This window comes from Podarcis melisellensis, assembly GCF_964234715.1.
Source record: "Podarcis melisellensis genome assembly, chromosome: 10".
Lineage (NCBI taxonomy): Eukaryota > Metazoa > Chordata > Lepidosauria > Squamata > Lacertidae > Podarcis > Podarcis melisellensis.
The window spans coordinates 72,498,229-72,523,005 of NC_138542.1; the positions used below are offsets into that span (position 1 = coordinate 72,498,229).

Sequence of the window (24,777 nt, forward strand, 5' to 3'; positions counted from 1 at the left end):
GTTATTGTATTTTGGTGTTCTGTTGGGAGCCAGCCAGATGGGTGGTGTATAAATAAATTATTATTATTATTATTATTATTATTATTATTATTATTATTATTATTATTATTATTATTATACTCCGCCGATCGGGCTGGGTTTCCCCAGCCACTCCAGGCAGTTTCCAACAAAAGATTAAGAATACATTAAAACCCTGCCAGATATATCTTGACACCGTTCTTTGCCATTCTTTAAATAATTTCACACCTTTAATTATTGGTATTGTTTGAAACAAAAACAACATTTTCAGTAGGACACTCATTTTTATCGTTGCAATTCTTCCCCATAATGATAATCTCATCCTTGTCCATACATCTAAATCACATTTAATTTTGTTCCAAGCAGGTACATAGTTGTTTTGAAATAGGTCAATATTCCTGGGAGTTAACGTAATCCCTAAATATTTTACTTTTTTAACCACTTTCATTTCTGTTTGTTGCTGTATTTCTTCTATCACTTCTTGATCTAAGTTTTTGACCATTATTTTGGTTTTTGTTCTGTTTAATTTAAAGCCTGACACCTGACCAAAATGCTCAATTTCTTCTAACACCTCTTGAACACTCTGTATGGGATCTTCTATAGTTATGACTAAGTCATCAGCAAAGGCCTTAACCTTATATTGATTGCCACCCACTGTTACACCTTTTATCTTTGCCTCCTATTGTTCTTAGAAAGACCTCCAGAACCGATATGAATAACAGCGGTGACAATGGACATCCTTGTCTTGTACCCTTCGTAATGGCAATATTTTCTGTTATAACATTGTTTACAATTAATTTTGCTCTCTGTTCTGAATATATCGCCTGTATACCACTCAAAAAAGATTGGCCCACATCCATATGTTCTAAATTCTTTAACATAAATTCCCAGAAGATATTATCAAAGGCCTTTTCAGCGTCCACAAAAATCAACATAGCTTGTTTTTCCTTCCCGCTAGACAAATATTCAATTATATTAATTACATTTCTTATGTTGTCTTTCATTTGTCTGCCAGGAAGGAATCCTGCTTGATCCTTATGTATCATTTCATTTAATACCTTTTTCAACTTGTTCGCTAGAATATTTGCGAACATTTTGTAATCATTATTCAATAATGAGATTGGCCTATAGTTTTTGACTTGCATTAGATCTGAATCTTGTTTGGGAATTAACGTTATGTATGCTTCTTTCCATGTTTCAGGTATTTCTCCTTTTTCCAATATCTTATTCATTACTTCTTTCAGCGGTACAAGTAGGATGTGTTTCATTTCTTTGTAGTATCTTGCACTGAATCCATCCAGAATTAAATTTAAGATATTGACAGATGTAAAAGAAAGAGGAGGCTTTGCCCTGCAAGACCTAAAGTTATATTATGAAGCTTCATGTCTTTGCTGGGTGAAAGAATGGATAAAATTAGAGAACACAGAATTGTTGGATTTAGAAGGGTATGACAATAGATTTGGGTGGCATGCATATTTATGGTGTGATAAGAACAGAATGCATAAAGGTTTTGGAAATCACATTTTTAGAGGAACGTTAATTGAAGTGTGGAATAGGTACAAAAACCTATTAGAGCCTAAAAGTCCAATGTGGCTATTGCCATAGGAAATAATGAGTATGAAAAAGGTCAATATGACAGGGAATTGGGCCACATATGAAAATTTGGTTATTAAAGAAGGAGATAAATGGAATCTGAAACCATATGAAGAGGTTAAAGAAAAGGTGAATGATTGGTTGCAATATTTCCAACTGAATGCAATGTTTAAAAAAGAGATGCGAGAAAAAGGTTTTTTAGGGGGAAAATCAAGGTTTCATCAAGAAATCTTGAATAGTGATGTAAAAATATTGTCAAAAATGTACAAATTATTACTTGAATGGCACACAAAAGATGAAGAAGTAAAAACGGTAATGATTCAATGGGCCAAAGATTTTGGTTACAATATACAATTAAAGGAGTGGATAAAACTTTGGAAAGAGGGAATGAAATTCACCGCATGTACTACGATAAAGGAAAATGTTATGAAAATGATATACAGATGGTATATAACTCCTGTGAAACTTGGAAAGATGTTTAAAGTTAGTAACAAATGTTGGAAGTGTCAAGAGAAAGAAGGGACATTTTATCACATGTGGTGGGAATGTAAGAAAGTGAAATGCTTTTGGGAAATGATTTACAATGAGATGAAAAAAATGTTGAGATATACTTTTGTAAAGAAACCAGAAGCATTTTTACTTGGTATAGTAGGGAATGATGTTGAAAAGAAAGATATGAAGTTATTTAGATATGCAGTAACAGCAGCCAGAATTTTGTTGGCCCAAAGGTGGAAACAGGAAGAAATGCCAACGAGGGAAGAATGGAGAACGAAACTGATGGAGTTTGCAGAAATGGACAAATTAACTGGGAAAATTCGAAACCAACGCGACCAGAGATTCACCGAGGACTGGAACAAATTTACAGAGTATATGAAAATTGTATGTGATCAGGAAATAACGCTTGTTGGATTTCAAGAAGCTCTGTGAAAAAATAAACTGGAATGTCGCTTAAAAGAGAAGATAAAATAGGGATTGTTAAAGTGCAACATAAATGTACGAAATGTGAGAAGTTGTGATAAATACAAAAATTGTCAGATAGGCTGATGGAAGTCAAAAAGATTGTATAAGTTAAATTGGATGTTTAATTATAAATGGATTGGTTACTGGAAACTTGAATAAAAATTAAATTCAAATAAAAAAAAGAATACATTAAAACATCAGTCATTAAAAACTTCCCCAAGCAGGGCTGCCTTCAGATGTCTTCTAAACGTCAGATAGTTGTTTATCTCTTTAACTTCTGATGAGAGGGTGTTCCATGGGGCAGGTGCCACCACCCAGCTCTGCCTGGTTCCCTGTAAACTCACTTATTGCAGTGAGGGAAACACCAAAAGACCCTCAGAGCTGGACCTCAGTGTTCGGGCTGGACGATGGGGGTGGAGACGCTCCTTCAGGTAGGAGCCGAGGCCGTTTCAGGCTTTCAAGGTCAGCACCAACACTTTGAATTGTGCTCAGAAATGTACTGGGAGCTAATGCTGGTCTTTCAAGACTGGTGTTTTGTGGTCTCGGCAGCCGCTCCAAGTCACCAGTCTAGCTGCCACATTTAAAGCAGAACATGAATTCCTAATGCTTTTGCTGATGCAGATGCTTTTGGATTCAGAAGTGGGAAACCAGAGCTTTAACTATAGGGACCTTGGTTGGCAAGGTGATGTCTCTGCTTTTTAAGATGCTGTCTAGGTTTGTCATCGCTTTTCTCCCAAGAAGCAGGCGTCTTTTAATTTTGTGACTGCTGTCACTTTCTACTATTTCTAAGAAGGCTTGTGTCATTTTGTTTTTTTCTTGAAAAGGCTCTAATCTGAAAGAATCACCTGCCACCCGTCGCGTGACCCTTGTATTACATTGTTGCATCAATAACTCCTGTTAGGCACTCAAAATCTCCCAAACCATCACCCCATCTTGTACTCCTTGTTCAAAAATATTATTTCTCCATCCTCCAGAGGATTCAGCTAATAACTCCCCGGAAACGTTAACTAACGGCACACAACTAAACCACTTTGCTTTGAATGAGATGGCCATCTCCACAAATCTGAAGCACAAATCACATGGAAGATAGAGCAAGCTTGCTTTCTGCTGCTCTGCAGTGGAGGGCCTGAACCAGTAATAATAATATTTTTTTTATTTATACCCCGCCCTCCCCAGCCAAGGCCGGGCTCAGAGCGGCTTACAAGCAATAATAAAAACAAGAAGAATGATTACAACTTAAAAACAAAAATAAAATACAACATTAAAATAATGGAACATTAAAATATTAAAATGTAGCCTCATCGCAGGAGGAGAAGGAAAAGAAAGGGGGGAAAAGAGAGAGAGGGAGGGAGGGAATCAAATTGACTCCAAGCCAAAGGCCAGGTGGAACAACTCTGTCTTACAGGCCCTGCGGAAAGAAATCAGAACCTGCAGGGCCCTGGTCTCATGAGGCAGAGCGTTCCACCAGACCGGGGCCAGAGTTGAAAAGGCCCTGGCTCTGGTTGAAGCTAATCTAACTTCCTTAGGGCCTGGGACCACTAGGGTGTTGTTATTTATGGACCTTGAGGCTCTCCGTGGGGCAGACCAGAAGAGGCGGTCCCGTAGGTACGAGGGTCCTAGGCCGTGAAGGGCATTAAAGGTCAAAAGCAGCACCTTAAATCTGACCCTGTACTCCACCGGGAGCCAGTGCAGCTTGAAAAGCACTTGGTGAATATGCTCCCATGGCAGAGACCCCGTGAGGAGCCTTGCTGCAGCATTCTGTACCCGCTGGAGTTTCTGGGACAGCTTCAAGGGCAGCCCCGCATAGAGCTAATTACAGTAGTCAAGCCTGGAGATGACCGTTGCATGGAGCACTGTGGCCAGGTCGGGGCGGGAAAGGTAAGGGACCAACTGCTTGATGCGGCGAAGGTGGAAAAATGTCGCCTTGGCTGTTGCTGTAACTTGCGCCTCCATGGAAAGGGAGGCGTCAAGGATTACACCCAAACTCTTAACGGAAGGCAATGGCACTAATTGGGCCCCCGCAAGAGAAGGGAGTTGGTCCCTCATCCCCATGCCATCCCGACCTAGCCATAGGACCTCTGTCTTCGAAGGATTTAGTTTCAATCGGCTCCCACGAAACCATCCAGCCACAGCTTCCAAGCATCTGGTCAGTGTGTTCGGGGCCGAGTCACTGTGGCCATCCATCAGCAGATAGAGCTGAGTGTCATCAGCATATTGGTGACAGCCCAGCCCAAAGCTCCGGATAATCTAGGCAAGGGGGCGCATAAAGATGTTAAAAAGCATCGGGGAGAGAATTGCGCCCTGCGGCACTCCACACACCAAAGAGTGGCGCGACGACATTTCCCTCCCTAGTGCCACCCTCTGTCCCTGACCAGAGATAAAAGAGCACAACCAGTTACGGGCTATGCCCTGTATCCCCACGTCTGCAAGGCGGTGATAGACTCAGATGATAAGAAAGGAGATTCTGACTCAACATTAGGAAGAACTTTCTGGCGGTAAGAGCTGTTTGGCAAAGGAACAGACGCCCTGGTGGACTCTCGTTCCTTTGAGCTTTTTAAACTGAGCTTGGGTGGCCCCCTCTCATGGAAGCCTCAGTTGTGATTTCTGTGTTGCAAGGGTTTGGACTAGAGGACCTTTGGAGAACTTTCTCATTCCACAATTCTACGATTCCGTCAGTATCCATGTTCACCCTGCTTTCCTCAGACCCCTTTTGCTTGTCAGATGCACTCTTGGGGAGCCTGTACTTTGCTTTGGGGCATTTGGCTTTAAGAAAAAGATGGAAAGTTTTGGTGGTGGAACCGAAAAAAAGACTGAGGACCTTGGGTCCACTTCTACAGTCTATTTTGTGCTGAGCAGTAAGAAGCGTTCACACAACTTTTCTGTCACCACCACCATTTACCACCATTGGTGAATATGCTGGTTCTTCCAATAGCCTCAGAAGATTACTATGAATATTATCTGCATTACTAAAATCAGAAATATTTCCATTAAACCTATTAGGCAGGTTGTGGTGTTTTTTAAGGCTACTGCCAAGACAGTCTGTCTTGTTGGAGGCTGCTAGTTTATTAAATGTGCGTTTCTTTGGCTTATTCTGAGAAACTGGTCGCCTGACCGTGAAGTTGTTTTATGCCTTCTGGTACAGGGAGAAATTTCCTTATGGAATAAAGTATCTAAGCAATGAGCAAAAGATTGCAGATTACCACAACTATTGCAATGATGTCCGTCCACCTGATGGAATCCTGGGTTGGGTTCTGAGTCGCTTCGGTGCATGTTCAGGAAATATAATGGAAGGCGGAAAATGTTATCTACATGCATACATGCTCTACCAGAACTTCTGCTTTTTAATGCAAATTTGTTTGTGCTTCTTGTCATGTCCATTCCTTTCGGAGATCAAATAGCGCAGAGATACTTCACATCTTGCACAAAAGTAATAGATGTTTTAGTCACTCTGGCAAGCTAATCGGAGGCAGGCCCACAGAGACGAGTAAATTACTCTCACAAGTTGCTCCGAAGGGAACCAGGTCCACAAAGGTAACTCTGGGTCAATGGTTCCCAAAGTGGGCAGCAGCACCCCTTGTGGTGGGCAGTGGGATTACCTTGGGGGGTTCAAAGAGGAACGAGGGGTGCAGGGGGGTGCTGAAGCCTAGTGAATTAAAACCAGACAAAGGGAAACTTGCATGACTTCATGAAAGCCATCCATCGCATTAAGAATCTCAATCTCTTAAAAAAAAGAAAAGAAAAGAATCGACTGAATGGAGAAGTTGTTTTGAATATGGGTTGTCTCTGGTCTTTTGGCAGTATTCTTTTACAGTTTCCTTCAATAATAATAATAATAATAATAATAATGATAATAATAATAATAATAATAATAATAATAATAATAATAATAATAATAATTTATTACATATTTATTACTTAGAGAAAAATACCTACCAAACTTTTAGAAGACATATGAAGGCAGCCCTGTTTAGGGAAGCTTTTAATGTTTAATAGGTTATTGTATTTTGGTGTTCTGTTGGGAGCCAGCCAGATGGGCGGGGTATAAATAAATTATTATTATTATTATTATTATTATTATTATTATTATTATTATTATACTGCGCCGATCGGGCTGGGTTTCCCCAGCCACTCCAGGCAGCTTCCAACAAAAGATTAAGAATACATTAAAACATCAGTCATTAAAAACTTCCCCAAGCAGGGATGCCTTCAGATGTCTTCTAAACGTCAGATAGTTGTTTATCTCTTTAACCTCTGATGAGAGGGTGTTCCATGGGGCAGGTGCCACCACCTAGAAGGCCCTCTGCCTGGTTCCCTGTAAACTCACTTATTGCAGTGAGGGAACCACCAAAAGACCCTCAGAGCTGGACCTCAGTGTCCGGGCTGAATGATGGGGGTGGAGACGCTCCTTCAGGTATACGGGGCCGAGGCTTTTAATGCATGAAACTACCCTTTCCCCTTCCGTTTTCCAAACCACCAACAGCGAACAAGGCAAAAACTCAACCCCAAGCGCCAAATCTTCCCATCTTCTCTTGCTTCCGGCTGAGCTCAGATTGGCTCGGGCCGCTTGGCGCGGCACTGCCTCCCCTCTGAATTCGGAAGGCGTCACCCTCGTCTAGTAAGGCAAGGCCTGGTGGGGTGGGGTGGGGAGCCCCCTAACCCCACCGGGCCCAGAACAAGGAAAGGAAAAGGCTTGGAAAAGAACATCACAGTGAGAATGGCGCGGTCCTCGGCGGATAAGGCACACGGGCAGCGGAGGAGCGCGACGCCAACGGCTCTCCCTCTGGCACTGCCCAAACCGTCCTCTCCACCCACCGAGGAGTCCGGGAGAGACCACAAGAGGCGGCTCAGTTCGTCAGGAACTTCTTCTCACTGTCGGGGCCCCGGGAGCCCGGGCAGAAGTCAGAGCGCATGAGGCGCGAGAAGTAGATGAGGCTCATGCCGTCGAGAAGGACCAGGTTGACCATGAGGAAAGCGCCCTGGCCGCGCATCTCCACGAAGCGGATGAAGTACCAGGTCAGGTAGGCCTGGGGGGCCAGGCGGAAGAGGAAGTAGACCACCACATTGACGTACTTGCTGACCAGGTAGAGGGTGGGGAAGGGCAGGTGGCCCAGGCGCATCATCATGCGGAGGGTCAGGAAGATGTTGCTCACCTCCACAAAGAGGGTCACCAGGCTGGCGGCCACAAAGCGGTTCAGGAGAATCCCAGAAAACAATCCCATGATGGCCATGGCATGGTGGACCAGGTACTCCCACGAGGCCCGAGACTGGCGGCAGACGATGATGTCCAGAGAGTCATAGATGAAATAACCTGCGGAAACACACAGCAGCAGATGCCCCGATCGAGAGGTTGAGTTGATGAGGTCGGCAAAAGCCCCAGGCATTTTCCACACCCCGACCACGGCCCAGATCCCGGCCACGACGGAGTGGACGAAGGAGACGAGCAGGTTCCTCCAGCGCCAGGTGCGCGTGGAGTCGAGGCGGACATGCGCCGGCAGCGGGCTGAGACGGAGCCCCTGGCGGAGGGCGGCGAAGGCCAGCGTGGAGCCCACCACCAGCCCCGCCGAGCGCAGCCACGGGCCCATCGCCCGCCCGCCTGCCTTACCACTCCCAGCGCGCCGCCCTGGCCCACGTGCGCGCCCGCCCGCCCGCCGGGAGGAGCCCCGCCCAGGCCACGCCCTGGGGAGGGGCTGGTCTACTGGGCCGAGGCCGTTTTGGGCTTTCAAGGTCAGCACCAACACTTTGAACTGTGCTCAGAAACGTACTGGGAGCTAATGCTGGTCTTTCAAGACTGGTGTTTTGTGGTCTCGGCAGCCGCTCCAAGTCACCAGTCTAGCTGCCACATTTAAAGCAGAACATGAATTCCTAATGCTTTTGCTGATGCAGATGCTTTTGGATTCAGAAGTGGGAAACCAGAGCTTTAACTATAGGGACCTTTGTCAGCAAGGTGATGTCTCTGCTTTTTAAGATGCTGTCTAGGTTTGTCATCGCTTTTCTCCCAAGAAGCAGGCGTCTTTTAATTTTGTGACTGCTGTCACTTTCTACTATTTCTAAGAAGGCTTGTGTCATTTTGTTTTTTTCTTGAAAAGGCTCTAATCTGAAAGAATCACCTGCCACCCGTCGCGTGACCCTTGTATTACAGTGTTGCATCAATAACTCCTGTTAGGCACTCAAAATCTCCCAAACCATCACCCCTTCTTGTACTCCTTGTTCAAAAATATTATTTCTCCATCCTCCAGAGGATTCGGCTAATAACTCCCCGGAAACGTTAACTAACGGCACACAACTAAACCACTTTGCTTTGAATGAGATGGCCATCTCCACAAATCTGAAGCACAAATCACATGGAAGATAGAGCAAGCCTTTTTTCTGCTGCTCTGCAGTGGAGGGCCTGAACCAGTAATAATAATTTTTTTTTTATTTATACCCCGCCCTCCCCAGCCAAGGCCGGGCTCAGAGCGGCTTACAAGCAATAATAAAAACATGATGAATGATTACAACTTAAAAACAAAAATAAAATACAACATTAAAATAATGGAACATTAAAATATTAAAATGTAGCCTCATCGCAGGAGGAGAAGGAAAAGAAAGGGGAAAAAAGAGAGAGAGGGAGGGAGGGAATCAAATTGGCTCCAAGCCAAAGACCAGGCAGAACAACTCTGTCTTACAGGCCCTGCGGAAAGAAATCAGATCCTGCAGGGCCCTGGTCTCATGAGGCAGAGCGTTCCACCAGACCGGGGCCAGAGTTGAAAAGACCCTGGCTCTGGTTGAAGGTAAGCTAACTTCCTTAGGGCCTGGGACCACTAGGGTGTTGTTATTTATGGACCTTGAGGCTCTCCGTGGGGCAGACCAGAAGAGGCGGTCCCATAGGTACGAGGGTCCTAGGCCGTGAAGGGCATTAAAGGTCAAAAGCAGCACCTTAAATCTGACCCTGTACTCCACCGGGAGCCAGTGCAGCTTGAAGAGCACTGGGTGAATATGCTCCCATGGCAGAGACCCCGTGAGGAGCCTCGCTGCAGCATTCTGTACCCGCTGGAGTTTCTGGGACAGCTTCAAGGGCAGCCCCGCATAGAGCGAATTACAGTAGTCAAGCCTGGAGATGACCGTTGCATGGATCACTGTGGCCAGGTCGGGGCGGGAAAGGTAAGGGACCAACTGCTTGATGCGGCGAAGGTGGAAAAATGTCGCCTTGGCTGTTGCTGTAACTTGCGCCTCCATGGAAAGGGAGGCGTCAAGGATTATACCCAAACTCTTAACGGAAGGCAATGGCACTAATTGGGCCCCCGCAAGAGAAGGGAGTTGGTCCCTCATCCCCATGCCATCCCGACCTAGCCATAGGACCTCTGTCTTCGAAGGATTTAGTTTCAATCGGCTCCCACGACACCATCCAGCCACAGCTTCCAAGCATCTGGTCAGTGTGTTCGGGGCCGAGTCAGTGTGGCCATCCATCAGCAGATAGAGCTGAGTGTCATCAGCATATTGGTGACAGCCCAGCCCAAAGCTCCGGATAATCTGGGCAAGGGGGCGCATAAAGATGTTAAAAAGCATCGGGGAGAGAATTGCGCCCTGCGGCACTCCACACACCAAGGAGTGGCGCGACGACATTTCCCTCCCTAGTGCCACCCTCTGTCCCTGACCAGAGATAAAAGAGCACAACCAGTTACGGGCTATGCCCTGTATCCCCACGTCTGCGAGGCGGTGATAGACTCAGATGATAAGAAAGGAGATTCTGACTCAACATTAGGAAGAACTTTCTGGCGGTAAGAGCTGTTTGGCAAAGGAACAGACGCCCTGGTGGACTCTGGTTCCTTTGAGCTTTTTAAACTGAGCTTGGGTGGCCCCCTCTCATGGATGCCTCCGTTGCGATTTCTGCGTCGCAAGGGTTTGGACTAGAGGACCTTTGGAGAACTTTCTCATTCCACAATTCTACGATTCCGTCAGTATCCATGTTCACCCTGCTTTCCTCAGATCCCTTTTGCTTGTCAGATGCACTCTTGGGGAGCCTGTACTTTGCTTTGGGGCATTTGGCTTTAAGAAAAAGATGGAAAGTTTTGGTGATGGAACCGAAAAAAAGACTGAGGACCTTGGGTCCACTTCAACAGTCTATTTTGTGCTGAGCAGTAAGAAGCGTTCACACAACTTTTCTGTCACCACCACCATTTACCACCATTGGTGAATATGCTGGTTCTTCCAATAGCCTCAGAAGATTACTATGAACGTTATCTGCATTACTAAAATCAGAAATATTTCCATTAAACCTAGTAGGCAGGTTGTGGTGTTTTTTAAGGCTACTGCCAAGACAGTCTGTCTTGTTGGAGGCTGCTAGTTTATTACATGTGCGTTTCTTTGGCTTATTCTGAGAAACTGGTCGCCTGACCGTGAAGTTGTTTTATGCCTTCTGGTACAAGGAGAAATTTCCTTATGGAATAAAGTATCTAAGCAATGAGCAAAAGATTGCAGATAACCACAACTATTGCAATAATGTCCGTCCACCTGATGGAATCCTGGGTTGGGTTCTGAGTCGCTTCGGTGCATGTTCAGGAAATATAATGGAAGGCGGAAAATGTTATCTACATGCATACATGCTCTACCAGAACTTCTGCTTTTTAATGCAAATTTGTTTGTGCTTCTTGTCATGTCCATTCCTTTCGGAGATCAAATAGCGCAGAGATACTTCACATCTTGCACAAAAGTAATAGATGTTTTAGTCACTCTGGCAAGCTAATCGGAGGCAGGCCCACAGAGACGAGTAAATTACTCTCACAAGTTGCTCCGAAGGGAACCAGGTCCACAAAGGTAACTCTGGGTCAATGGTTCCCAAAGTGGGCAGCAGCACCCCTTGTGGTGGGCAGTGGGATTACCTTGGGGGGTTCAAAGAGGAACGAGGGGTGCAGGGGGGTGCTGAAGCCTAGTGAATTAAAACCAGACAAAGGGAAACTTGCATGACTTCATGAAGGCCATCCATCGCATTAAGAATCTCAATCTCTTAAAAAAAAGAAAAGAAAAGAATCGACTGAATGGAGAAGTTGTTTTGAATATGGGTTGTCTCTGGTCTTTTGGCAGTATTCTTTTACAGTTTCCTTCAATAATAATAATGATAATAATAATAATAATAATAATAATAATTTATTACATATTTATTACTTAGAGAAAAATACCTACCAAACTTTTAGAAGACATATGAAGGGAAGCTTTTAATGTTTAATAGGTTATTGTATTTTGGTGTTCTGTTGGGAGCCAGCCAGATGGGCGGGGTATAAATAAATTATTATTATTATTATTATTATTATTATTATTATTATTATTATTATACTGCGCCGATCGGGCTGGGTTTCCCTAGCCACTCCAGGCAGCTTCCAACAAAAGATTAAGAATACATTAAAACATCAGTCATTAAAAACTTCCCCAAGCAGGGATGCCTTCAGATGTCTTCTAAACGTCAGATAGTTGTTTATCTCTTTAACCTCTGATGAGAGGGTGTTCCATGGGGCAGGTGCCACCACCTAGAAGGCCCTCTGCCTGGTTCCCTGTAAACTCACTTATTGCAGTGAGGGAACCACCAAAAGACCCTCAGAGCTGGACCTCAGTGTCCGGGCTGAATGATGGGGGTGGAGACGCTCCTTCAGGTATACGGGGCCGAGGCTTTTAATGCATGAAACTACCCTTTCCCCTTCCGTTTTCTAAACCACCAACAGCGAACAAGGCAAAAACTCAACCCCAAGCGCCAAATCTTCCCATCTTCTCTTGCTTCCTGCTGAGCTCAGATTGGCTCGGGCCGCTTGGCGTGGCACTGCCTCCCCTCTGAATTCGGAAGGCGTCACCCTCGTCTAGTAAGGCAAGGCCTGGTGGGGTGGGGTGGGGAGCCCCCTAACCCCACCGGGCCCAGAACAAGGAAAGGAAAAGGCTTGGAAAAGAACATCACAGTGAGAACGGCGCGGTCCTCGGCGGATAAGGCACACGGGCAGCGGAGGAGCGCGACGCCAACGGCTCTCCCTCTGGCACTGCCCAAACTGTCCTCTCCACCCACCGAGGAGTCCGGGAGAGACCACAAGAGGCGGCTCAGTTCGTCAGGAACTTCTTCTCACTGTCGGGGCCCCGGGCGCCCGGGCAGAAGTCGGAGCGCATGAGGCGCGAGAAGTAGATGAGGCTCATGCCGTCGAGAAGGACCAGGTTGACCATGAGGAAAGCGCCCTGGCCGCGCATCTCCACGAAGCGGATGAAGTACCAGGTCAGGTAGGCCTGGGGGGCCAGGCGGAAGAGGAAATAGACCACCACATTGACGTACTTGCTGACCAGGTAGAGGGTGGGGAAGGGCAGGTGGCCCAGGCGCATCATCATGCGGAGGGTCAGGAAGATGTTGCTCACCTCCACAAAGAGGGTCACCAGGCTGGCGGCCACAAAGCGGTTCAGGAGAATCCCAGAAAACAATCCCATGATGGCCATGGCATGGTGGACCAGGTACTCCCACGAGGCCCGAGACTGGCGGCAGACGATGATGTCCAGAGAGTCATGGATGAAATAACCTGCGGAAACACACAGCAGCAGATGCCCCGATCGAGAGGTTGAGTTGATGAGGTCGGCAAAAGCCCCAGGCATTTTCCACACCCCGACCACGGCCCAGATCCCGGCCACGATGGAGTGGACGAAGGAGACGAGCAGGTTCCTCCAGCGCCAGGTGCGCGTGGAGTCGAGGCGGACATGCGCCGGCAGCGGGCTGAGACGGAGCCCCTGGCGGAGGGCGGCGAAGGCCAGCGTGGAGCCCACCACCAGCCCCGCCGAGCGCAGCCACGGGCCCATCGCCCGCCCGCCTGCCTTACCGCTCCCAGCGCGCCGCCCTGGCCCACGTGCGCGCCCGCCCGCCCGCCGGGAGGAGCCCCGCCCAGGCCACGCCCTGGGGAGGGGCTGGTCTACTGGGCCGAGGCCGTTTTGGGCTTTCAAGGTCAGCACCAACACTTTGAACTGTGCCCAGAAACGTACTGGGAGCTAATGCTGGTCTTTCAAGACTGGTGTTTTGTGGTCTCGGCAGCCGCTCCAAGTCACCAGTCTAGCTGCCACATTTAAAGCAGAACATGAATTCCTAATGCTTTTGCTGATGCAGATGCTTTTGGATTCAGAAGTGGGAAACCAGAGCTTTAACTATATGGACCTTTGTCAGCAAGGTGATGTCTCTGCTTTTTAAGATGCTGTCTAGGTTTGTCATCGCTTTTCTCCCAAGAAGCAGGCGTCTTTTAATTTTGTGACTGCTGTCACTTTCTACTATTTCTAAGAAGGCTTGTGTCATTTTGTTTTTTTCTTGAAAAGGCTCTAATCTGAAAGAATCACCTGCCATCCGTCGCGTGACCCTTGTATTACAGTGTTGCATCAATAACTCCTGTTAGGCACTCAAAATCTCCCAAACCATCACCCCATCTTGTACTCCTTGTTCAAAAATATTATTTCTCCATCCTCCAGAGGATTCGGCTAATAACTCCCCGGAAACGTTAACTAACGGCACACAACTAAACCACTTTGCTTTGAATGAGATGGCCATCTCCACAAATCTGAAGCACAAATCACATGGAAGATAGAGCAAGCCTGTTTTCTGCTGCTCTGCAGTGGAGGGCCTGAACCAGTAATAATAATTTTTTATTTATTTATACCCCGCCCTCCCCAGCCAAGGCCGGGCTCAGAGCGGCTTACAAGCAATAATAAAAACATGATGAATGATTACAACTTAAAAACAAAAATAAAATACAACATTAAAATAATGGAACATTAAAATATTAAAATGTAGCCTCATCGCAGGAGGAGAAGGAAAAGAAAGGGAAAAAAAGAGAGAGAGGGAGGGAGGGAATCAAATTGGCTCCAAGCCAAAGGCCAGGCAGAACAACTCTGTCTTACAGGCCCTGCGGAAAGAAATCAGATCCTGCAGGGCCCTGGTCTCATGAGGCAGAGCGTTCCACCAGACCGGGGCCAGAGTTGAAAAGACCCTGGCTCTGGTTGAAGGTAAGCTAACTTCCTTAGGGCCCGGGACCACTAGGGTGTTGTTATTTATGGACCTTGAGGCTCTCCGTGGGGCAGACCAGAAGAGGCGGTCCCATAGGTACGAGGGTCCTAGGCCGTGAAGGGCTTTAAAGGTCAAAAGCAGCACCTTAAATCTGATCCTGTACTCCACCGGGAGCCAGTGCAGCTTGAAAAGCACTGGGTGAATATGCTCCCATGGCAGAGACCCCGTGAGGAGCCTCGCTGCCGCATTCTGTACCCGCTGGAGTTTCTGGGACAGCTTCAAGGGCAGCCCCGCATAGAGCGAATTACAGTAGTCAAGCCTGGAGATGACCGTCGCATGGATCACTGTGGCCAGGTCGGGGAGGGAAAGGTAAGGGACCAACTGCTTGATGTGGCGAAGGTGGGAAAATGTCGCCTTGGCTGTTGCTGTAACTTGCGCCTCCATGGAAAGGGAGGCGTCAGGGATTACACCCATTCTCTTAACGGAAGGCAATGGCACTAATTGGGCCCCCGCAAGAGAAGGGAGTTGGTCCCTCATCCCCATGCCATCCTGACCTAGCCATAGGACCTCTGTCTCCGAAGGATTTAAAACAAAAAAAATTCCTTCCAGTAGCACCTTAAAGACCAACTAAGTCAGTTCTTGGTATGAGCTTTCGTGTGCATGCACACTTCTTCAGATACACTGAAACAGAAGTCACCAGACCCTTCTATATAGTGAGAAGGTGGGGAGGGGTATTACTCAGAAGGGTGGTGGGAATAAGTGATGGGCAGATAGCTGTGATGAGCCTGTTGACGACTCTTAACGACTGCAATAGGTCTTACAGAAAAAAGCAAGGGGTGAGAAGGTGAAAAGTGGCTTTGTCATGTATAATGAGATAAGAATCCAAGGTCTTTGTTCAGACCAGGTTTCTCCATGGTTTTAAGTTTGGTGATAAGTTGCAATTCAGCAGCTTCTCTTTCCAGTCTATTTCTGAAATTCCTTTGTAGTAAAGGACTCAATGGAGAAGTTGTTTTGAATATGGGATTTTTCTGGTATTTCGGCAGTATTCTTTTACAGCTTCCTTCAATAATAATAATAATTTATTACTTATTTATTTATTACTTAGAGGAAAAAACCTACCAAAGTTTTATAAGACATCTGAAGACAGCCCTGTTTAGGGAAGCTTTTAATATTTAATAGGTTATTGTATTTTGGCGTTCTGTTGGAAGCTGCCGAGAGTGGCTGAGGAATCCCAGCCAGATGGGCAGGGTATAAATAAATTATTATTATTATTATTATTATTATTATTATTATTATTATTATTATTATTATTATACCCCACCCATCTGGTTGGGTTTCCCCAGCCACTCTAGGCAGCTTCCAACAAAAGATTAAAAATACCATAATACATCAAACATTAAAAGCTTCCCTAAACAGGGCTGCCTTCAGATGTCTTCTGAATGTCAGATAGTTGTTTATCTCCTTAACATCTCATGGGAGGGTGTTCCATAGGGCAGGCGCCACCACCAAGAAGGCCCTCTGCCTGGTTCCCTGTAACCTCATTTCTCATTGGGAACCGCCAAAAGACCCTCGGAGCTGGATTTCAGGGCTGAACGATGGGGGTGGAGACGCTCCTTCAGGTCTACTGGGCCTTTGAGGCCGTTTAGGGCTTTGAAGGTCAGCACTAACATTGGAATTGTGCTCAGAAACGCACTGGGAGCCAATGCTGGTCTTTCCAGACTGGTGTTTTGTGGTCTTGGCAGCCGCTCCCAGTCACCAGTCTAGCTGCCGCATTTAAAGCAGAACATGAATGCCTAATGCTTTTGCTGATGCAGATGCTTTTGGATTCAGAAGTGGGAAACTGTTCCATGTAGTTATCTGCCTATCTACCTTTTCATTTTGTTCTTTCCTGCCAGGTAAAGATGGGAACAAGTGCTTCCTTCCATCTTCCCCTTCTGAGCTTCCTGCTCATCTCCTTTCTGCAAGGTACACCCTGGATGGGCTCCTATGGTGTTGGCCCCCAGCTTGAGGACTCCTTCATGCTTGCATCACTGATGACGCTAACTGGTAGCTTAGTATGACATGAACAAGCCTCGTTTTCACCAAGGCCAACTATCCAGACTGGTCCTACATGGGCCAGAAAAAAGCCAGGGAAGTCCCCAAATAGGAATTCTATCACAGGAGGGGAAAGGAAAAGGAAGAGGGCGAGGGAATCAAATTGATTCCAAGCTGAAGGCCAGGCGGAACAACTCTGTCTTACAGGCTCTGCGGAAAGAAATCAGATCCTGCAGGGCCCTGGTCTCATGAGACAGAGCGTTCCACCAGGCCAAAGCCAGTGTTGAGAAGACCCAGGCTCTGGTTGAGGCTAATCTAACTTCCTTAGGGCCCGGGACCTCTAGGGTGTTGCTATTTATGGGGCATAACGGGAGAGGTGGTCCCATAGGTACGAGGGTCCAAGGCCATAATAAAAGAAGTTCCCTTTACATGCAGCACATATTTAAACTCTAGAACTTGCTCCTTCAGGAAGCAGCAATGGCCACCAATTGGGATGGCTTTAAAAGAGGATTGGGCCAATTCATGGAGGAGAAGAGGGCTAGCAATGGCTGCTAGCAAAGATGCCTAAGCCTCCACAGTTGGAGGAAGCAATGCTTCTGAATACCACTTGCTGGAAACTGCAGGAGGGGAGAAGCCTCCTGTGCTTGAATCCTGCTTTGAGGTTTCCCACAGGCATGTGGTTGGCTACTGTGAGAGCAGGAGGTGTCAGAACCGGGGATGAAAAGCCAGCTGGGCTCGGACCCAGCTGGAGCGTCTCCCCTCTCAGCCTTGCCGCTGCAGAGATCCATCAGTCATCCTCCTCTGACGTGTGTCTGCGACTCAAGCTGCAGTGCACACATTACTCAGCGGTGTAAACTGCACAACAGATCAGGCCCGAGGCGTGGATACGATACTAAACTACGCATTTATTATACATAAATCAGGACAAAGAAAACGTGGCTTCTCTCCTTGCCGTTCTTCTCGGAGAGAGAAAACAAAAGCAATACGGAGCGGAAGTTCCGCTCACGCCAACAATCTGTGCTGGAATGTAAACAGACATGTGACATGTAACAATCCACATATCTGCAGCAAAGGGTGGAATGGAATTCCCAACAGGAGGATGGACTAGTTCGGTGGCCTAATCCAGCAGGCTCTTCTTAATAGGAAAATGTGGGACATTCACTAGAGAAATTTCGGGTGGGTTATGTTGGGAAAAGTTCTGTAGTTACCACTAGAGTCTTTGAGTTCAACATTTTGCTGGTGAAAGTCCATCAGCCTCCAGCCAAAAAACTTCCCCTCTTTCCCCCTCAGCTGTTGGCTTCAGCCTTCACTGGTCTTCCATTAAAGGCAACCTTCCATTAAAGGTCTACTGCCCCCTATTTATGCCCTGAGTGGATTTCCCCACCTGCAGGAAATGGTTGTATTTCTGTATTCTGATCCCCGAAGACAAGCTCTCTTGACCACAGCTCATGTTTTCCCTCTTCTCTAGCCAGCTCAGCAGGTTCTTCCTGCCCCGCTGGCTGGATGTTCTTTGAGAAAAGCTGCTACGGACTCTTCATCCAGGTTCCCCTGAAGTTTAAAGAGGCAGAGGTAAGGAGCAGAGCTGGGCCAAACCAGGGGGCGCAGTCTGAGAATGCTTATTCCCCCTCTTTTTCTGCAATAATCTAGCAGGCTTTAAACGGTGAGCGTTTTCCACATGTACCCATGGTAGGCTGGCCACGAGGGCAAGGTGGGGCAGAGCCCTACCAGTATAGTTTGGCAATACTTCAAGGCTCATCCAGACTTCTGCTGTTCTGCACTGAACTGAATCTTATCAGGTCTTGTAGAAAATCCAAAGGAATTTTGCTTAACCAAGTTTCAGTTCTGCAGGTGTCCTAGGTACTAAGTCAGAACTCTGCCCACTACTTCAGACTTTTTTTTTTTTTTTACTTCACACTTGATTTGTTTGACTGCTCTATCCTAATAGCATGTCAATAATAATAATAATAATAATAATAATAATAATAATAATAATAGTACCATGCCCATCTGGCTGGTTTGCAACATATGTATATCTTCCAACATACCGTATTTTTCGCTCTATAGGACGCACTTTTTCCCCTCCAAAAATGAAGGGAAATGCGTGTGCGTCCTATGGAGCGAACGCAGCCTCCTTGGCTTCAGCGATAGCAACGCGAAGCCTCCGAAGCGCAGAGGGAGCGCTCCTACCGCGCTCCAGAGGCTTCGCGTTGCTTTCGCTGAAGCCTGGAGAGCGAGAGGGGTTGGTGTGCACTGACCCCTCTCGCTCTCCAGGCTTCAGGGATAGCCGCCTGAAACCTTTGGAGCGCAGCGGGAACTCGCGCTGCACTCCGAAGGCTTCGGGTTCCTTTTGCTGAAGCCGGGAGAGCTGCGCAGCACCCCTTCAGCGAAGCGGGAGGAGAAATGGAAGGGGCTCAGTTTCTCCTGCCGCTTCACTGAAGGGGCGCTGAGCAGAGAGGGTGAGAATTTTTCCCCCCTGTTCTCCCCCTCCTATGGTCCAGTGCGTCCTATAGAGCGAAAAATATGGTATATAAAAGCACAATAAACATTAAGTGTTCAAAAACTTCCTTCAGATGTTTTCTAAAAGTTGTGTATTTCTTTATCTCCTTGAAATCTGCTGGGAGGGCGTTTCACAGCACAGGCGCCACCACCAAGAAGGCCTTCTGCTTGGTTCCCTGTAATCTCACTTCTTGCAGTGAGGGAACCACCAGAAGGCCTTCGGAGCTGGATTTCAGGGTCTGGGCTGGACAATGGGGGTGGAGATGCTCCTTCAGGTATACAGGGCTGAAGCTGTTTAGGGCTCCTCATCCATGTGGTGTGACATCATCAGCACATCAAACATTTCTCTCCCTTCCACCTGCAGCAGCCAATGGTAGGGCAGGGAGGGGGTGGGGAACATGGCATGATAACATCACTCCAGTCAAGGATAAGTCAAGTTGCCAGTTACAAGGCAGGAGGGAGCTGTAAATTAGGGTTCCCCTGTGCCAGTTTTCCTGCCTTCTGTTTACACCCTTCCTCTTGGGGAGCAAGAATGCTGGTTTGGAGAAGAAAAAGATAAATGTCTCCTCTTACTGCTCAGAGTTGCACAATGACTGAGAAGCCTGTTCAACCCAATTCAAGTGGCATCTTCTGCTCTCTAAAGTGAAACCTTTTGTCCATGATCTCTCCCAGGAGCAGTGCCGATCTTCTGGGAGAAATGGCCACCTGGCCTCCATCATGGATATTCAAGAAATGTCTCTAGTGGCTGCATATGTCAGAGACCTCTCTAAAGCTGGGAAACCTGTCTGGATTGGACTGCACTCCTATGATCTTCAGAAGGTCAGTAGACCTTGGCTTCTCCTTTCTATCAGTATTCTGAGTGCAGGAACTGCAGTCTATCTAAGGTCTATATTGCTTGTTTTATGTTGCCATGGCCGTTGGCTAGTGCAAATAAGGTTTACCTTATCTAAGGTGTAGCTGTAGAGGAGGAAGACGGCATTGTGCCCACCCGCTTCTCCTAAGAAGAATCTGCTGGATCTGGCCAATGGCCCAATTAGTCTAGCATCCATCTAGCCCAGATGCCTGGGAGAAACGTGTTAGCAGGATTCAAGCACAAGGGCCCTTTCCCTTCCCGTGGTTTCCAGCAACTGGGATCCAGAAGCTTTGCTGCCTCCAACAGTGGAGGCAGAACATAGCCATCCTGGCTAGGAGACTTCTATAGCCCGCTCCTCCAGAATTGAGGAGCCTCACTTTTCTCCAGAAGACCTCCTCACTGCCTGAGCAGGACCCTCCACTACCAATGGAATTCCCGCAGGGCAGAAGGCTTGCGGATAGCGGCAAGCTCTGGGAGCGAAGACGAGGTTGCATGCAACCTCGCCCCAGCTCACAGACTCATTCTTCCCCCGCCCCCAGCCCGTCAAACTCCAGGAGCGATGGCGAGGTTGAGCGCAACCTTGCCACCGCTCCCGAACCCATTCTGGGGTCTGGGGAAGCTCGGGCTCCCCCCGCCCCAGCCCCGTGGCTAAAAAGGAAGCCAAGACAGTGAGCAGGATCCACCCCCTCGCTGTCTTGGCTTCTGCCAAAGCCGTGCACAGCCTCTGGGGGCTGGGGAAAAAAATAATTCCCCCCCTTTATTTCCCCCCCAAAAAAACTAGGTGCACCCTATGGTCCGGTGCGCCCTATAGATCGAAAAATACGGCGCTTCAGAGAAGGAGGGACAGGCTGTTCCCAAGTCCCCATGGGCTAGCAGAAGGGGCAGAGTTGTAAGGTTGTAAGGTTGGAAATTTCCAAGATAGCATAGGTCAGATGGAGACAGGCCAGGCTTCCGAGGAACTGCAGCTTTTAGACATCACTCAGAGGAGGGTAGAGACTAATTCAGGAAAGTAGGGCACAGTGTTAAGTTTAGAGGAGGAGAGAGTTGTTGCTTATTCCTCGGCAAAGAGTCCCACCTCTTTGGTCTTTCCACAGAGCAAAGCATGGAAATGGACCGATTCCTCCGTACTCTCCTATCACAATTGGGCACCTGGGCAGCCCTCACAAGCCAATGAGGATGAGCTGTGTGTCGAGCTGATGGCAGAAGGTGAGTTGGAGGTGTCACAATTTGCATCCAGGAGCAGGTGATTTAAGGCAGGGGTCAGCAAACCTTTTCAGCAGGGGGCCGGTCACTGTTCCTCAGACCTTGTGGGGAGCCAGACTATATTTTGGGGAAGAAGAAAAAAAAGAACAAATTCCCATGCCCCACAAATAACCCAAAGATTTATTTTAAATAAAAAGGACACATTCTACTCATGTAAAAACACACTGATTCCCAGACTGTCTTCAGGCTGGATTTAGAAGGCGATTGGGCCCGATCCAGCCCCCGGGCCTTAGTTTGCCTACCCATGCTTTAAGGTATATTGAGGTGAGAATGATCCATTGTTTGTAGGAATAAAATGGTTATTGGCAGACCTCTAAGAAGCCATGATCCCTATGTTATGTTATAAGGTCTTATATATAAAAAATAAAAGTTCCTAAATGTACAAGGCGAATATATACATAAGTATATAAACCACACGTCTGAAACAGTGCAGGAGAACAATCTTGGAGCCATTTTGACTCTCCCAAATTCACCTCAAATATTTCTCTGCAAGGAGGAAGGAAATGGTTTAGGGTTGGGGTTAGGGTTAGGGTTTTCCAATTATCTTTGGACTGTAGGGGCTTACATCTTCCTGTAAATACCCTCTGGCAAGTATCTGTTAAGCTGAGCACACTATCAATATGTGTAAGAGATTTACCTTCTCAAAGGACTGGCCAGGCTACCCAGAAAAGGCAATCAGATAATAAGGCATGATCAGGCAGACAGGAGAGAAGCAACACACTCAAATTTCTGCTGATGTTTGTATGATGTTTTGGGGGGTGGTCTCTGGCTACAGGGTGGGCATTTTCCGAAGTCTATATAAGGGCTTGTGCACCATTGTTCTGGGTTCCTCTCCTCCCTCCCTGAGTGGAATGAGTGGGGGACCCTGTTGCAACAGTTTTAGTAAACATCAGGCTTACTAGCTGCTTTCCTTCTCAATATTCTCTGGTTGGCCTCTGTTATTTTCTCCTACCAATAGAGAACCTACATAGGGAGAGTCTCCTACCGATAGAGAACCTACATAGGGAGAGTCGCCTGCATGCTGAAGCCTACGCGCGCAGAGCTCAGCGTATCTAGGCTTCGCGGACCTCTCCGCAAGCAGCGGGAGCCAGCGCTGGGCTCCCACGGCTTGCAGAGAGCTGCCTGTTTGGGGGCTAGGGTCGGGGGAAGCTCGGGCCTCCCCCGCCCCAGCCCCGTGCCTGGGGGGGAAATATTTTTTTCCCCTTTATTTCCCCCCCCAAAAACTAGGTGCGCATTATGGGACGGTGCGTCCTATAGGGCGAAAAATATGGTATGTCATGTCCTTAGCCCTGAAGTAATTGAAACCAAATGCCTGGTGAATTTGTCCAGGAAGACAATACATAATCAAAACAATCTAAATATTGTTCATGCTCTTTGGGTCATGAAGAAATTTCCTTTCGCATTAACATTTCTGAACAATAAGCATAAGTTGGGTCAGTGGTTGTTGACATTTTAGGGCATTTGGTAGTCAATGACCTGTACGTTGGAGGCATCAGAACGATGCTGTGGTACAACCAGGCAACATTATTTTAAGGTACATAGCCCAAGCGCATCATCTCCAAGGTTCAGAATGTGATGGTATCATCCACAGAAGTCCTTCTGAAGGTGACTCTTGGGCAGAGTGGTAACTTACAGATCACCCTAAAAGAGGAAATGTTGTTTAGTCATTTAGTCGTGTCCGATGCTTCGTGACCCCCTGGACCAGAGCACGCCAGGCACTCCTGTCTTCCACTGCCTCCCACAGTTTGGTCAAACTCATGCTGGTAGCTTCAAGAACACTGTCCCACCATCTCGTCCTCTGTCGTCCCCTTCTCCTTGTGCCCTCCATCTTTCCCAACATCAGGGTCTTTTCCAGGGAGTCTTCTCTTCTCATGAGGTGGCCAAAGTCTTGGAGCCTCAGCTTCAGGATCTGTCCTTCCAGTGAGCACTCAGGGCTGATTTCCTTCAGTATGGAGAGGTTTGATCTTCTTGCAGTCCATGGGACTCTCAAGAGTCTCCTCCAGCACCAGAATTCAAAAGCATCGATAGAGAACCTACATAGGGACTTTACACTGGCTCTTGGATACCCCATAAGGGGGAAAGGAGCAGGTTTTCTTCCTTCTAACACCTACCACACACTTACAACTAAAGATGGAGACATCACTCCATGGAGGTTAGATGCGAGGATCTTCAATAATAGCCAAACAGTAAATAAGATACGTCTCAGGAAGGTCCCCTCCCAGAGCCACAGCGAGGACTCTGAGGAGGAGGGGTGGCAGGCCAGGGGAAATAGAGGCTTGCTTGAAGAAAGAAGGCTTGCTTGAAGAAAAGTTTTATGTAAATAAAAAACCTCTTTTCTTCCAGATTATTTAACATGGAAAGCTGCGCCATGTACAGGGAAGCGTCCCTTCCTGTGCAGAGTTCCTTCGGGGAAGAAACGTTAAATCAGGATTTCAACATGTCCAGAATCATGGAGAAATGGAAATGCCCCAGAGGAGAGGTTCTTCCTTCCCAATGGCACAAGTCACCCAGTGCCCTGGCCCCCCAGAGTGCCTGAGGTTAAATGTCGTCTGTTCTGGGCTGGGTTGATACCAATAAACTCTCTCTTCTGAGTACACGTGGAGCTTTTGAGTTTGTCAACTTCAATCTTCTTGCTGTGATTCCTGAATCGCAGGGGGTGGGACTAACAGGAGGATCACATGACGGAGTCCCGTAGAAAGCATCGACACACATCCAAAAGACATGTGCACGATATACAGCACACTAGCAGAGTCAGCGAAAGCAAATTTGTGCAAGAATTGTGGCATCAAGCATTTTATTATTTACCGCAAAGAAAACGAAAGAAACATGGCAGGCTGTGTGAGCGGCTTCTCACACATCCTCTCTAGCCCTTAGCTGAACAGAGAACAGAAGAGCAGAAGTTGTCAGCTTCACTTCCGCTCACACACACAGTGATAAGAAATGAAATCACCCGATCACGTGACCCCCTGCAATTGTGGCAGTGGAAAATACTAACATCCCCCCCCCTTTTCCTTTGCAACTATTGCAGTGGCATCTAACACATTTGCAACATATGGTCAAACACATTTAGTTGTTCCTCGTTAGCAACCTTCGACAAAAGGTCAGCAGGAATTTCTTTTCCTGCATTGTTGCTGTTGAGTCGTTTAGTCGTGTCCGACTCTTTGTGACCCCCTGGACCAGAGCACGCCAGGCACCACTCCTGTCTTCCACTGCCTCATGTTTGGTCATGCTGGTAGCTTCGAGAACACTGTCCAACCATTTTGTCCTCTGTCATCTCCTTCTCCTTGTGCCCTCCATCTTTCCCAGCATCAGGGTCTTTTCCAGGGAGTCTTCTCTTCTCATCAGGTGGCCAAAGTCTTGGAGCCTCAGCTTCAAGATCTGTCCTTCCAGTGAGCACTCAGGGCTGATTTCCTTCAGAATGGATCAGTGTGATCTTCTTGCAGTCCATGGGACTCTCAAGAGTCTCCTCCAGCACCAGAATTCAAAAGCATAAATTCTTCGGCGATCATCCTTCTTTATGGTCCAGCTCTCACTTCCATACATCACTACTGGGAAAACCACATTTATCAATCCTCGT

The 24,777-nt window shown here is 47.2% G+C and overlaps 2 protein-coding genes and 2 pseudogenes across 7 annotated transcripts in view; 1 reads left to right on the forward strand and 3 right to left on the reverse strand.

Moving 5' to 3' along the window:
- The window catches only part of LOC309378811 (C-type lectin-like), a 43,884-nt gene extending 27,354 nt beyond the window's left edge, over positions 1–16,530 (reverse strand). For both annotated transcript variants that reach the window (XM_081927502.1, XM_081927500.1), the window contains exon 1: positions 16,424–16,530. The gene's annotated coding sequence lies outside the window, so the exon portion shown is untranslated. The remainder of the gene's footprint in view (positions 1–16,423) is intronic.
- Positions 7,004–8,153, reverse strand: LOC309379123 (TLC domain-containing protein 1 pseudogene; annotated as a pseudogene). The gene has a single exon. The product of its transcript is annotated as a TLC domain-containing protein 1 pseudogene (transcript).
- LOC309379536 (TLC domain-containing protein 1 pseudogene) lies at positions 12,216–13,365 on the reverse strand (annotated as a pseudogene). The gene has a single exon. The product of its transcript is annotated as a TLC domain-containing protein 1 pseudogene (transcript).
- LOC309378826 (regenerating islet-derived protein 4-like) lies at positions 16,456–23,794 on the forward strand (the record flags this gene model as incomplete). Of its 3 annotated transcripts, none has more annotated exons than XM_081927533.1 (5): positions 16,456–16,519; positions 18,057–18,157; positions 19,757–19,903; positions 21,032–21,143; positions 23,544–23,794. In XM_081927533.1, 5 exons carry the CDS (start codon positions 16,456–16,458, stop codon positions 23,621–23,623), a joined length of 504 nt encoding a protein of 167 aa, XP_081783659.1. In that variant the 3' UTR covers positions 23,624–23,794. The 3 variants fall into 3 exon arrangements, with proteins under 3 accessions (XP_081783659.1, XP_081783657.1, XP_081783658.1); XM_081927531.1 differs by lacking the exon at positions 16,456–16,519 and adding an exon at positions 17,654–17,764; XM_081927532.1 differs by lacking the exon at positions 16,456–16,519 and adding an exon at positions 17,664–17,737.
- Between the last annotated feature and the right edge of the window lie 983 nt (positions 23,795–24,777).